The sequence below is a fragment of the Callospermophilus lateralis genome, chromosome 19 (assembly GCF_048772815.1).
Source record: "Callospermophilus lateralis isolate mCalLat2 chromosome 19, mCalLat2.hap1, whole genome shotgun sequence".
NCBI classification, from domain to species: domain Eukaryota; kingdom Metazoa; phylum Chordata; class Mammalia; order Rodentia; family Sciuridae; genus Callospermophilus; species Callospermophilus lateralis.
The window spans coordinates 34,446,106-34,460,993 of NC_135323.1; the positions used below are offsets into that span (position 1 = coordinate 34,446,106).

The 14,888-nt window shown below is 35.5% G+C and overlaps 1 protein-coding gene across 1 annotated transcript in view; it reads left to right on the top strand.

Annotated features, from left to right (window-relative positions):
* Positions 1–14,888, top strand: part of Sdk1 (sidekick cell adhesion molecule 1) — an 866,268-nt gene that overhangs the window by 360,373 nt on the left and 491,007 nt on the right. Inside the window, exons 3-4 of the mRNA XM_076840017.1 lie at positions 3,244–3,350; positions 5,725–5,872. Coding sequence (XP_076696132.1) covers positions 3,244–3,350; positions 5,725–5,872 — 255 coding nt within the window. The remainder of the gene's footprint in view (positions 1–3,243; positions 3,351–5,724; positions 5,873–14,888) is intronic.

Here is a 14,888-nt window from a genome sequence, read left to right on the forward strand (position 1 = left end):
AATGCAATGCTGGAGGCCTCATAATACCTGACTTCAAATTATACTACAGAGCTACAGTAACAAAACCTGCAGACACATAGACCAATGGACCAAAACAGAAGATACAGAGACAAACCCAAACAGAAACAGTCATCTGATCCTTAACAAAGGTGCCCAAAGTACACACTGGAGAAAAGACATCCATTTAATCAAATGGTGCTGGAAAACTGGGTTATCCCTATGGAGAAGAATGAGAGTAGATCCTTCTTCACCCTACACAAAAGTCAACTCAAATTGGCTCAAAGACCTAGGAATTAGAAACTCTGCACCTCCTGGAATAAAATGTAAGGTCAGTAATTGAACATGTAGACACAGGCAATGACTTTCTCAATAGCACCCCTAACGCTTAGGAAATAATACCAAGAATTAATAAATGGGATAGTACCAAATTTAAAAGCTTCTGCACAGCAAAAGAAACAATTAAGAACGGGAGGAGCGAACCTACAGAATTGAAAAAAAATCTTTGCTAACTGCTCTTCTGACAGAGGATTAGTATCCAGAATATGTGAAGATCACACATACACACACACACAAAAAAAAAAAAAAACCAAATAATCTGATGAATAGTCAAATGAATTAAATAGAAATTTCTCAAAAGAATACAAATCATCAACAAATACATGAAAAAAGTTCCTAATATTTTTAGCAATTAGGGAAATGCAAATCAAAACTACAATGAGATTTCATCTCACATCAATCAGAATGGCAGCCATCAAGAATATAAACAATAATAAATGCAGGAGAAGATGTAGAGAAAAATGAACATTTTATGCTGTTGGTGGGATTGTATATTAGTGCAACTATTATGGAAATCAGTGTGGAGTTTCCTCAGTAGACTAGTAATTGAACTACCATAAAACATAGATACACCACTCTGTGGGATTTATCCTAAAAGTATTAAAGTCAACATACCATAGTGATGCATGCATACCCATGTTTATAGTAGCACAATTCACAATAGTCAAATTATGGAACCAGCGTAGATGCCCATAAATGAATGGGTAAACAAAACGTGGTGTATATATATATACACAATAGAGTTTTATTCAGCCATAATCAAGAGTGAATTTATGTTATTTGCAGGAAAATGGATGGAACTTGAGAGAATTATGTTAAATGAGATAAACCATATTCAGAAAGTCAAAGGTGGTATGTTTTCTCTTGTTTGTGGAAGCTAGGGAGGATAAAGGAAAAGAAAGATATAGGGTGGATCTCATGAAAATGGAAGGGAGACCAGTAGAGTAGAGGAAAGGAACCAGGAGGAGGGAAAGGAGAAATACTGGGGAATAATATTGGCCAAATTATATTGTTATATCATTTATATTGTGTGCATGTAAGAGTATGTAACGGCAAATCTCACCAATTGTTGAAGTTCTTCAACAATTAAAGAAAATGTAAGACAACATTTTTTTTTATGGCGCCCTTCTTTGCACGTGAAGGAATGTGTTCTTGTAAAACAATTAGGTGTTTCTTTCTTGGGAGATAGTTAACCTATCTAGTTACAGAACTTGGTGAGTTTGGAGGTAAGTATACACTCATGAAGCCAAGGCCACAATCCACAATGCAAGCTCTCTATCATGCCCCAAATTCCACTTTTTTTCATTATTGCTTTTGTTTTTAAATATGCAGTATTGTTAACTATAAGCATTGTAAGCTCATTTGATCTCTATGACTCTTTCCTCTTATGTAACAAAATCTTTGCTTCCTTTGCTACCTTCTTATTTACCCTCCTACTAGCTTCTGACAGCCCCCATTCTGCTCTCTGCTTCTATTGGCTTAATATTTTAGGTTCATCTTACAAATATCATCATGTAGTGTGTGTCCTTGTGTTTCTCACTTATTTCCCTTAACATAATGTCCTTTGGGTTTATCCATGCTATTGTGGAAATGGCATGATTTTCTTCTTTTTTAGACTGAATAATACTGCTGAATGTGCATATACCATATTTTCTTTGTTAATCTATTGACAGATACTTAGGTTGTTTTCAGATCTTGACTATTGTGGAACTGTAAATGACATAGGATTGCAGATACTTTTTTAAGATACTAATTCCAATACCTTCATATATGTACCCAAAAGTGGCATTGTGGGCTCAATGGTATTTCTATTTTTAATTTTTTAATGTTTATTTTTTAGTTGTAGTTGAACATAATACGTTTGTTTGTTTGTTTGTTTCTATGTGGTGCTGAGGACCAAACCCAGGGCCTCGATTGTGCTAGAGGAGAGCTCTACTGCTTAGCCACAACCCCAACCCTCTATTTTTAATTTTTTAGGAATCCTTAATTCTTGTTTTCTTCAATGATTATACCAGTACACATTCCCACCAGTGGTGTAAAGGATACCCTGTTCTGTACACCCTTACATCATTTATGATGATGATGATGATGATGTGTGTGTGTGTGTGTGTTTGTTATCAGGTATCAAACTCAGGATCTCTTGAATGCCACATTAGCACTTTATCACTGAACTACATACCCACCCCTTTTTATTTGTTTGGAGACAGGGTCTTACTAAGTTACCAAGTTTGGCCTTGAACTTTCAATCTTCTTTTCCCAGCCTCCTGAGTAACTGGGAATTGAGTAACTGAGTAACTGAGTAACTCCAACTCATTTGTTGTTTTTCCTTGTTTTTAAAATAGCATTCTAACAGGTGTGAGGTAACATTTCATTTTATTTCTTTATGACTAATGACATTGAGCACCTTTTTATATAAATATCGGCCATTTGAACATTATCTTTGGAGAAATACCTGTTCAGCTCCTTTGCCCATGTTTTAATTGAGTTCTCTCTTTCACTGCAGTTCCTTATAAAGTTTGAATATTAGCTGCTTTGCTCAAACCTTACTCTTTTTCTTATTGGAGTATTATACATAGTAGATGGGTTCATTTTGACAAAATCATACGTGGATAAAATTAATTTCAGTATCACTTCCCACCCTTTTACTTCCCTCTTCCCTCCCCTAATTCTTCTTCCTCTACTCTACTGATCTTTCACATGTTTATTTTTTGAATGGTTCTTTGTACTTACAAATAAAGGTGAAATTATCTCACAAATAACTCATAGTTTCTGTTAGTACCTTGGTCAGGGAAGGGTTGCTTAGATCTTATGTTACCAAAAATAAATGTTAGCTGAGCACTTGCTAGATGTGATGCCAATGCTGTCCAGATACGACCACTAACATTATTATTTTTTTTAATTTGGCAGGTATGTTATTCCATCTTTGCAGAAGCTTGATGCTGGATTTTACCGCTGTGTGGTGCGAAACCGGATGGGTGCGCTCTTACAAAGAAAATCAGAAGTTCAAGTTGCATGTATGTATTCAGTAGAGGGACCTGTGATGTTAACAAGACAAAGCAGCTGTGGGGAGCAAATCAAAATCATGTTTAGCCTTTGTAGGGACTAAGTTTATTGTTGGTTCAAGTCAAATAGAATGATTGTTGAAATTGGTGAGAGAGGAGTGAATGCTAGTGTGGCTGGCCAGGTGAGGGGCTAATGAGGCAGATGTCATGTTTTCCAATGGAAAAGGTTAAGGACCTCCATAAGGCATTGGGGAGGGTACAATAGGGACCTCCAAAAGGCACTGGGGAGGGTGCAAAAAGGAATAAAATGACTTTTGTTTGATGAATCAGTTAGATGCTCTTATCTTGTATTATACAGAATTCAAAATATTTTTAAAATAAAAAAGTTAAACCCATATACATCAAGTTTCATCAATTCATAATAAGTTCTTTCCAATAATGATTTGTTTGAAATCTTTTTGCTGTACTATGAAAAGTATCTGTGTCCCAGGTGTGAATAATTTTATAGCAATTTATTCTTCATTGAGCAGATTTATTTTGGAGAATGAAATTTTAAAAGTAACTGAAGGAGCAATCAGAATACAGGGAGCTTGAATTTTAATGTAGTCTTTAGGAGAAAGAGGGCAGTGAACTTGTCCTATCCATTTACACTTTTTTTTTTGCTAATCCAAATTCTATAAAAAGCAGAATTGATCTAAAATAGTGTCTACTTAATATTTTGCATGGGCTACCAACATGTCTCTGTGTTTAAAAGTAGAGGGAAAATGTTCTGAAATTTTAAATTACATTTTAACTTGTAGATTTTAAGGAACACTTCAGAGCTCCTAACTTGGACTGTGCTATTTTCTGAGAAGACAAAATTTCCTCATTGGTCATTTTGACCCAGTTAAGGCCTGAAACTTTGTATTAATATATAAAATAAAATAATATCTAGGACTCAGGGTGTGGCTCACTGGTAGAGTGCTTGCCTAACGTGTGAGAGGCCTGGGGTTCAGTCACCAGGTCTGCAAAATGAAAATAATCAAAATACAACAAAAGTAATAGGATCTTGTTGTTTTCCTCTTCTGCCTAAGTTCTAGTGACTGTATACAGTATTGATACTGTACATGTGCAGTTCTGTTTTTAAATCACTAGGCAGGCATAAGTTTTTCTGACATGTGATGATGAAGTCATTCAGCTAAATCTGTCTACAGAATAATTCATAATTTTTGTTCAATAGGATATTTGAAAATATAATAAATAGAATACAGATCAATACCCAAACTATATTTGAGTAAGTTAAGAGCCTGGAATTTATTATAATATATTAAATTCTATTTTATACAATTGAGTTTGGACTTCTCCTTGGTCAATTATTTATATCCGTATTTCTGCCCTTCATCTCTAGCTCTTAGATGTTCTCTTAACTTCCTTTTCTCCTTCCCTTTGATAACAAATTTCTCTTTAAAGTAACCATGGATATTTTCTTAATCTGATTCATTGGTTTGTTTTATCTTTCCCTCAAATATTATACAATGTTACATCAAAAATAAATTTTTAAAAAAAGGTAAAAATCTTACTACAAAAATATAATAATAATTGAATGAAAAAGCCATAGATAATATAGCTTTCTTAGGGAAAATTCCAAGTTAATATACATTTTAAAATGTAGTGTTTTGCCATATCTATGTTTGTACACATTAATCTGTATCTAATCATAATATGGGTATTTTTCAAAAATTTCAAGGTACCATTTTAAAAATTAGCCATTTATATCTACATTTGAATTGCTGTTTTTTTTTCCCCGTTGACCTCATTTTTATGTTTTTAACCATTAGAACAAGAGTGACCTAAATTAAGTCAACAGTGAATAGGTAAGAAAACTCCTTATAAACTCTACACTCGTTAGAAAATATTGCTCCCAAAATACCTGCTAGGGAGGCAGTCACCCCAGAAATGAATAGGAGGAGAAACCAAGTGGAGCAAGAACTGGTGCTGGGGAGAACAGGCCTGAAAGATTTGGTAGCTGGGAGAGGTCCAGAGCATTTTTTCACAGTTCCAACAGCTTTCTGACAACAGCTTCCTGTACCTCTAGGATACTTTGCAGCAGTTTATTTTAGTGTTGCAAGCAGTTGCAATCATCCTCTTTGTTGTTACAGTAAGATAAAGGAGGTGTGACTCTGCGGAGTAAGAAGCTTCTTGGCTACTTTGGAAGTGTGGGGCTTTGCCTCTTGTTTCTTTCCAGCCAGATCTGTGCTTGACAGTGCGGCACTTCAGCCTCGCCAATCTTATTGTTAAGCCTAGCATCATTGCCAACTTTACTGTAAAATATAGTTATTTCCATCTCCAACCTCTACTCCCCCCACAAATTGTTTTCTAGACTTAAAAATCTAATTTCTCTCTGCAGATATGGGAAATTTCATGAATTCAAACCAGAGGAAGACTGTTTCACAAGGACATGCAGCAGTTCTAAACTTACTGCCCATCACCAGCTGCCCCAGACCTCAAGTGACCTGGTTTAGAGAAGGGCACAAGATTATTCCAAGCAACAGAATGTAAGTTTCTTTAAACATTAAAGCTTCAGATACAATTGATTATGCTCACTGGCACTATTTACATATTAAGTGAACCAATTAAGGTTACCAGTGATTTGAAAAGAATAGCCTTGTCTAGGAGTCCTAACTCAGTCCTTAATAAATAGCTATTTTGAGACTGGTTTGGTCATTTTTAAACAGCTTAAGCAGTGCCCTTGTAATATTATTCTTCAGTATGTTGCACACCCGGAACCTAAAGAACTCCTGCCCACTCTTTGTAGCCCATTCTTTCTGTTCTTGGATGGAGTTTAAAGTGTCATGGTCATTCTTGAATTGTATCTAGCTTCTAGTTCTGGTTTAACCCGCCTTGTATTTACTTGTACAGCTATGGGATTTCCCTCCTCTTTTTATTGAGCCATGTTTGATACTACTTTCTCCGACGATAAAACAGTAATTACTGCTTATTTCTCTTTATCCTTTTATCCTACCATGACAGTTTTATTTCCTTTCGTCTAATTAGTGGCTCGCCCATTATATTGCAGAATAGTTGTTTTGTGATTAGTTAAGCATTATTTCAAGGTGTTCTTGCCTATCCCACATTCAAGATATTTATCTAATGCCAGACAGGTTTTCTTCATTTGGAGCTTTAAGTGATTAAAATGAACATTTGGTATATATTTCATAACTAGACATTTTGCAATCTAAAGACAATATTCCAAATATAAAGGTTTCAAGGATGATAATTTCCAAGAGGATCATGAAATGCTGTAAGCTTAGAGTAAAAGTCAAATATTTGTACTGCCAAGTGGTTGCATTTACATAAAAATTCATGATGGGAAGAAGCTTTTGTGTGTTTTGTTTTTCAAAAAGAACATTTCTAAGACAATTTGTTGAAAAGATTTCAATTGAAATTATGAAAGTAACTGTGGCATAAACCTTCTTTCTCCCCTATTGGAGCACCCATGGAATCTCTTCTTTAAGCCCAGTTTTGTCATTTGTCCACCTAGGTATTGGAACACTTTTTGAATCTAGAATATCCATAAGCTTATTTAGCAAATGTTTCTGTTTTGGTTATTGAAACAGAAAAAAAACATGAAATATGTGTAAAAGCCATATTTTTAAATTCTAAAACTATGAATGATCTTAGAAAATGGAATAACTGCTATCTCTTTTGTTTTTGTTTTGAGAAAAGTGACTTAGATATCTACCTTTATATTGATTTCAATCATTGCAGATGCCTTTTGAGTTTGGGTGAAACAAAAAAAATGAAGGATCAATATCTCATTGCCTTAGGAAATTGTTAGACTGAGCAAATGGCAGCTCAGAGTTTTATATAAATGTTCTGGAAGCTTCCAGTGTTGAACACAGTATGACAGGTGAAAGAGGAATAATTGCTAGGGTAAAATTGGTACCAGGGATGGGGAGGTAGATTGAATCAAGCCTCTTCTTAATTATTACCAATTAAAGTAAAATACATGGTGAAAGGGTTATTTTAACTTGATAGCAAATATGCATGTATTAATTTATTAACTTGTGGTTTAGCTTTATTTATAAGATAATGTTTATTCAAGAAGTATGAAAGGGTACACAATAAAATAACACTTAATTTCATGAGCTTTTTTAAGTTTGCAGATTCGTGCTAAAGAGTGTTTAATTCCTAATGAGCTAATAAAGTAAAAATACTGTTAGGGCTTTAGTTTAGTGTCCCATCAAACAAATGGTCTGCTTACAATTGTGATGCTACTGATAAACATCCAATCTCAGTGAAACAATGTGCTAGTATACCTCTTTTAAAAGAGATGAAATGAGACTGATTATGGATATTTACACTTCTGCAAGGCCTTTTAGCTTCATATTTTCCACCTCATAATCACTCCACATTTATTAAGTACCTGCTATGCAAGATATTATAAATCAGTAAATGCATGGCTTTCTTCACAAATTTATATATCACTTATATATGCTTTCCACTTCTAAAAATTCCACTTTTGACTAAAGATGGAAAGACATTCCTGCATTGCTCCTGCCCAGATGGTTGGCAGGCAAAAGTCAGATGGCATCAGATGTACACCATCAGAGGTGCTTTTCCAACCTGGAACATTTGGCTGGAAGCCTCATACACATTGACACATTGCATCTGCCTTAAACCTCTTCAGTCAGTTTCCTGACCCAACAGGAGTGAGGGAACTTTGTCTAGGCAGAGAAACCTGTTTACCCCTCCCACTATTTGTTAACATTATCTCATGTTGAGCTTTTAGGCTTAGAAGTAAATTATTATTATTTTTTTTCATTTTGAAGAAAAACAGTAAGTCTTGTTTCCCAAGTTGAAAAATTAGTTAAATAGCCTATTAAGAATCTTGGTGGCTATTATTTGTTGAGGACCTCTTGAAACATATCTTCTCTAATTCTCACAATTGGCTTCTGAGGCAAGTATAATTAGTTCTACTTACAACCTTCAGAACTGCAAATTAGAGCTGCAGACTTACCTAAGGGCACAGCTGATGAGCTAAAATTTCAACCCAGGTCTACACGTCATTCTCTCTTCTGTATCAGGCTAATTCTTCTTTTCACTTTACTCGCTGAACTTTCTTCATACTCTTGGTCATTTTTTCCATATATTGTTTGTCTTTTTCCTCATTCATGTAGAAGACTGGCTTTCGATTTGAAACAAAGTTTCACTTTTGATTAACATGGAAAGACATTTCTCTTTTGCTCCTGCCCAGATGGTTGGCAGGCAAAAATCAGATAGCATCAGATGTATTCTGTACCACCAGAGGTACCTTGAAAATCTAGAATATTTAGCCCAAAGTGCATTGTACACATGGGAACATTGATCTTCTTATATAGGTTATATTTAGATTAACCTAGATTTGTGTAGAGGTATCAGTTATTGCTATATTTCAAAACTAGAATCTAAAAAGATTTCCTTCTGGATTGGATGTGGGATGTGGTGGAGGGAAGCTTAAGATTTCTGGCCTGATCAACTGATAGGGTAGAATTAACTTTTCCTGAAATGGGGAGACATTTTGGGGAGAAGCAAGTTTTGTATATATGTGGGTGGGATTTGATGGTGGTGTCTGCAAAGTTTGAGGTGTATATTTGCGTAGCCAAAAGGAACCAATGATTAGATAGTTATATGTATCAGACCCAAGGTTAGCAAAGATATCGAGGTTAAATTTGGCATGTTAATGATATTTAAAGCTTTTTACAAACCTATGGAACATACGAGCCAGCAGGTCCAAGGGCTCCCATTGCATCAATCTTGTCTGAAAGTCACAAAGGTTGACTTTGGTTGTCTTTTGAAAAAAAAAGACTTTTGTGTTTGTTTTTTTTTTGAGTATAGAGAATTATAGAACTGAATAATAGGAGAGGGCTCAGCAGTGACCAGGGTTGCTCTGTGGTCCAGGGAGCTAATCAATAATGTAATAGTCTCCCAAAGACATCAAGGGCCTAATTCCGGGAACATGTGAACATGATAGGTTACATGGCAGAGGGGAATTATAATTGAAGAAGAACTGATACAGATGGGAAGAAGGGACAAAAGGAAAAAGGCAATCTTCCAACTAGTGCAGTCAAGATTTAATATGTCGGGGCTGGGGATGTGGCTCAAGCGGTAGCCCGCTCGCCTGGCATGCGCGGGCGCTGGGTTCGATCCTCAGCACCACATAAAAATAAAATAAAGATGTTGTGTCCACCGAAAACTAAAAAATAAATATAAAAAAAAAAGGATTTAGTATGTCTACCCTATGACAGGTGCATGCTCATATGCTGGCACCTCTCTGTCTCAGCATCTTGCCCATAGGCTTTAACCCTGAGAGTCACATTCCAATGCGTGTTACTATACATTCCAGGACAGAGGTTTCATTCTCCCAAGCTTCCTCTGCTACCTGTGGGAGGAGAAAGGCTAAGCATTTCTTTTGTAGTGTGGATAGGAAAGGTAGTAACTAGATCCTCATGCCCACCTTGTAGCAGTTCTCTTTTGAATACTTGGGCTCTTACAACATCATTGTCCTAATAGTATGGTTTCCATCAAAACTTTGAGATAAGAAATATTTTTGTTTTGTTTTTTAACATCCTGGATATTCTGTATTGCAATAACTATTTGAATCTGTAGGTTCTGTCTATTCAAATAATTTTTGTTTTTTTTGTCCCACCCACCTCCCATGGTACAGGGGATTGAACCCAGGGCATTCTACATCTATATCCTTGGTCCTTTTTATTTTTTATTTGAGACAGAGTCCTGCTAAGTTGCTGAAGCTGGCCTCAATCTTGTGATACTCCTGCCTCAGCCTCCTGAGTCACGGGGATTATAAGTGTGTGACACTGCACCTGGCCCAGATACTTTTCTAATCAGACCCAGTCCCTGACCCTGGGTGTTGACCCTCTGAAACATCTTTGTTTCTTAAACTATATTTCGCCTGGTGGTATGTGTAGCATACCATTAGGGTAGTAGAATGAATAAAGGATGTGAAAAAAAGTCAGATAATGTCTGTAAACAGAAGGAGGAAAAAGATAAGAATAACAAACATCAAGAATAAAGGCTATTGGATCATAAAAATATCCTGGAAAAGCAAATGATATTTTGGAAGAATTGAGAATAAGTTATATTCAGAATTTTGTATAGGTAATTATGGGTTTTATTTATATGATAAGATGAAAAAATGCATGTTTATTTATGATTTATTGAAACCAAACAGCTAATTTTCTATCTTTGCATATCAAAGATGAGAATAGCTTTTTAAAAATAAGTATAGTCTTATTTTAAAATAAAATTCTTCTGTGTGTGCTTTGGTTTATATTTTCTGTTTCCTTCTATTTCTCAGACTACAAAATGTGAATCTTGATGCCATGTAATGCTTCTCTTACCTCTGGGAGGGAATTTATGTTGGCAGTTATCAGATTAGGACACTAAAACTAGGTCTGAGCAATGCCATTCTTTTGCTTAATTGCAGATTTTTGTGTTTAAATTGCATCCTGTAGTCTACCTGACAGGAATCTGAAAGCATAAGTGTTTTTGCATGTGTTTTACTGGAATTGTGAAGTTTATGGTTAAATATTTCAAACCTCCAGTCAGTACTGCGATAGACGGCTTGCCATTAATGATCTGGACTGTGAAGCATGGGCAGTAAACATCATCCCAGGTGACTGGGAAACATTCTGAGTCATAATTGTCCATGCTTAAATACTTGAACATCCATTAACTTATTACCATTTCATTTCAATTGCCCCAAGAAAAATTTGTTTAAATTAACACTTGTATTGGAAGTCACAACTTAATGCTTGAATAAAGTAGATCTGGTTGTAATAATATTTTTATAGTTAACTGAGCTTTCAAAATAATGTGCTTTTAAAATTTTTATATTATATTTTATGGGTATTTTGTAAATGTTATAGAGTATATCTGTATGTGCAAACTGAGCCACGTTGAGTTTAACTAAAAAAGGCTAGGAGATATGGCTTCCAGACCTGCTTTTGCTACAACTCTCATCTTGGGCAAATTACTTTTTCTCCGTTGTTTCCATTTTCTCATGTCAAAAAGGAAGATGGTGAATTGACTACTTCTAAGATTCTTTCCAGTATTAACATGGAACAATGCTTTTATGGATGTTGGGTGCTTCTAGCCGGTTTGGTCTCTCCCTCTCTCTTCCTTCCTCTATGCATTCTATAAATAGTTATTGAGCACTTACTTAGTGCCAGGTGCTGTTCTGGTTGCTAAGTAGAGAAAGGAAAGTGAAGTCTCAAAAGAACTGTCAGTGATGAAGGAACGGGTTAGTAAGCAGGGTCTTCTCAGTTGAGGATGAAGGTTCAGAGGACATGAGCAGGACAGGATAGCAAAGAGCACTGAGCTGGGGTGGGGCTCCTTTAAACTGAGCATGAAGGACAGCCTCTTTATGGAAGTGACATTTTAAAAAGCCATTTTATCAATTTATAATTTATACTCAACAAACTGTACAAATTTCAAGCACACAGGCTGATGGGTTTTAACAACTGTGTGCACAGAAGTACTTACCATCCTAGTGGAGAGAGTTCCCTCCACCCTTTCCTCCAGTCTTGCCCTGCCAATACTCTAATTTCTTTTACCATATATTAGCAGTTGTTACCTATCCTAAAATTTCATAGAAATGAAATCATTGAATATGAAATCTTTTGTGTCTTACTTTATTTATTCAACATAATTTCTGTGATATTCTCAATATGATATTTAATAATAATAATAATTAGCAATTTTTGAGTGCCAGACACTTTTTAAGTGTTTTATATATAATGATTTATTTAATCCTCACAGCAGCCCAGTGGATCAGTACTGTTATTATCCTCACATTACTGGTGAGAAGAGAAGCCAACAAACAGGCAGTGTTAGTGCCCTTGGATTCCTGAGAACACACTTGGCCCTCTATGCTGTGCTGGCTCTTAGGGTGATGTTCAAGGGTAGGAAGCAGTTAGCAATGCACAGACCCAGCAGAGGTGTGTTCTAGGCAGAGGGCAAAGACAGACAGGTATAGGAAAGAGCTGCATGTATTTGCACAACTTAAGAGTCTATGGTATGGTCAGATAAGTGTGGTGAGAAAGATACAGACAAGTAGTCAAAAAGAGACCCAGAGACCCTGTAGGCCCCAGAATCTGGAAAGGAATATAAGTTTTATTCTGTAAAACCTGGGAATCCTTTGAAAGATGGTTTCCTTTTATTTTGTTTTTGAAAATAAGTTTTAATTGTGGTAAAAATCTATATAACATGAAATTTGTCATTTTAACATGTAGTCCAGAGGAATTAAATACATTCATGTTGTTGTGCAACCATTACTAATATTCACCCCCATAACTTGGAAAACTGGAGCTCTATACTCATTACACACTAACTCTTCACTCCCTCATCCCTGCAGCCCTTGGAAATCACCAATCTATTTTCTGACTATGAGTTTAACTACTCTATGGACCTCATAGGTGTGGACTCTATATTTTTCAGTTTTGCCTTGTTTAATTTTTTTCAGTTTTTAATTAAATAGTGTTTTGAGATAATTGTAGATTCACATGCACCTACAAGAAATAATTCAGAGTGCTGCTATGTACTCTTTCACCAATTTCAGTAAATCTTGAAAAACGGACATAGTATCACAATCCAGGATACTGACAATAATACAAATAAGATACAGAATATTTCTGTCTATACAGTGATCTGCCACATTGCTCTTTTGAGGCTACAATTATACTCAATTTTTTCTCCTGCCTCATCCCCTCTCTAAACTCTGGCAATTACTAATCTGCTTATCCTTTCTATAATTTTGTCATTTCAAGAATTTGTGTAAGTGGAATCATGCAATATGTAGTCTTTTGTAGTTGACTTTTTTATTCAGTATAATTCTCTGATTTGTCAATGATCTTGTCCACATTCTTTCACGGAGTGTTGGTTTCTTGTTATTGTTGTATAGTACATCTTGGTGTGGATGTGCTTCAGTTTGTGTTATCATTGCCCTGTTGAAACACATCTGGTTTGTATATAGTTTGGGCCACTCTGAATAAAGCTGCTATAAAAGATTCTTGTGTGAACAGTAAGACTTTCTTTCTCGGAGATAAATACTCAGGAATGCAATGACTGAGCTATATGTTTAGGAATTTTTGTTGCTGGTGTTGTTTAGAAAAATTTCCAGAGTGGCTATACCATTTTATATTTGAACCAGCAATATATGAAGGATCGAGTTTCTCTGCTTCCTCTCTAGCATTTGGTGTTGTCTCTATATTTTACTTCAGTCATCTGATAGGTATATAATGGTATCTCATTGAGTTTTTAATTTTCATTTCCCTTAATGGCTAGTGATGTTGAACATCTTTTCATGTGCTGATTTAAAAAAAGACCAAATAGGAAAACTCAAATGTCACAACTTGAAAAATGTATTCATTTTTTAAAAAGTAAAAGAGCAGGCAATATGCAGCTAAAATGAGAACTGTTATTCTGATAAATCTGAGGAAAATACTCAGAATAAAGCACAGAGATTGAAATATGGAAACTATAGAGAAAGACTAAGATAGAGGATAGAAGGATAATCAGTAGACATGTCAGAAGATTCCAGAAGGAATGGAAAGAAGGGGGTTAGATAATGTTTAAAGATATGATTTCTACAGTGTTTTCTCAAATGATGAGTCTTCAGAGTCAATAAACAGAACAAACTTCAAATGGAGTACAAATAAATCCACAACCATACATGTTATAATGTAACTACAAAACTTAAAAGACAAAGATCTTTTTAATATTTTTTTTAGTTGTAGATGGACACAATACCTTTATTTTATTTATTTATTTTTAAGTGGTGCTGAAGATTGAACCCAGTGCTCACTGTAACTCCAGCCCAACAATGATGATATTAAAAGCATCACAGAAAGAACAATAATTAGAAAATAGACAGCAATAATGTGTAAGATAATGTAATAATACCTTCAGAAAGCCATAGAATTCTGCATCCTGCTAAACTAACATTCAAAACTGAGGAGAAAGTGAAGATATTTTCAGATAAGACTAAAAATTTATATTCCTAAGCAAGTTACTAAACAAATGAAGGTTGAGAAAAGATACTGAATTTAGTAGGTAATGGGATGTTAGAAATGTTGGTCTTCATTTTATTTTCTCTAGTTAACAAAGGTTCAGTAATTAAAAAATATGCACATAAAAGATAGAGACAGCAAGTGGAGGTAACTCTTTGGGACTGTGTGAGTGGCTGCTGAGTATGGTGTGATGTCCCTAGTGGGTACATGAAGGTGAGGTGGTGCTTTTCCCCTAAGATGAGGAATAACAGAGAATATTTATATGCCAGTGGAAATTATCTGAGGGAGAGTGGGGCTGGGAAGATTCAAGAGAGAGTGAATACATGAGAGGCGCAAACCCTCATGGAGGGGATGTGGGCTAGGGATGAGGGCATTCCCAGATAAGGATGGGGCCCTGCAGCTATACAGTGTACAGTCCCATAACTATATGTGGTGGTGCTTCGAGGCCCTTAACAAAGTCTGGGACAGCTTCCACCCTAATAGGTCAGAAACCAGAACACAG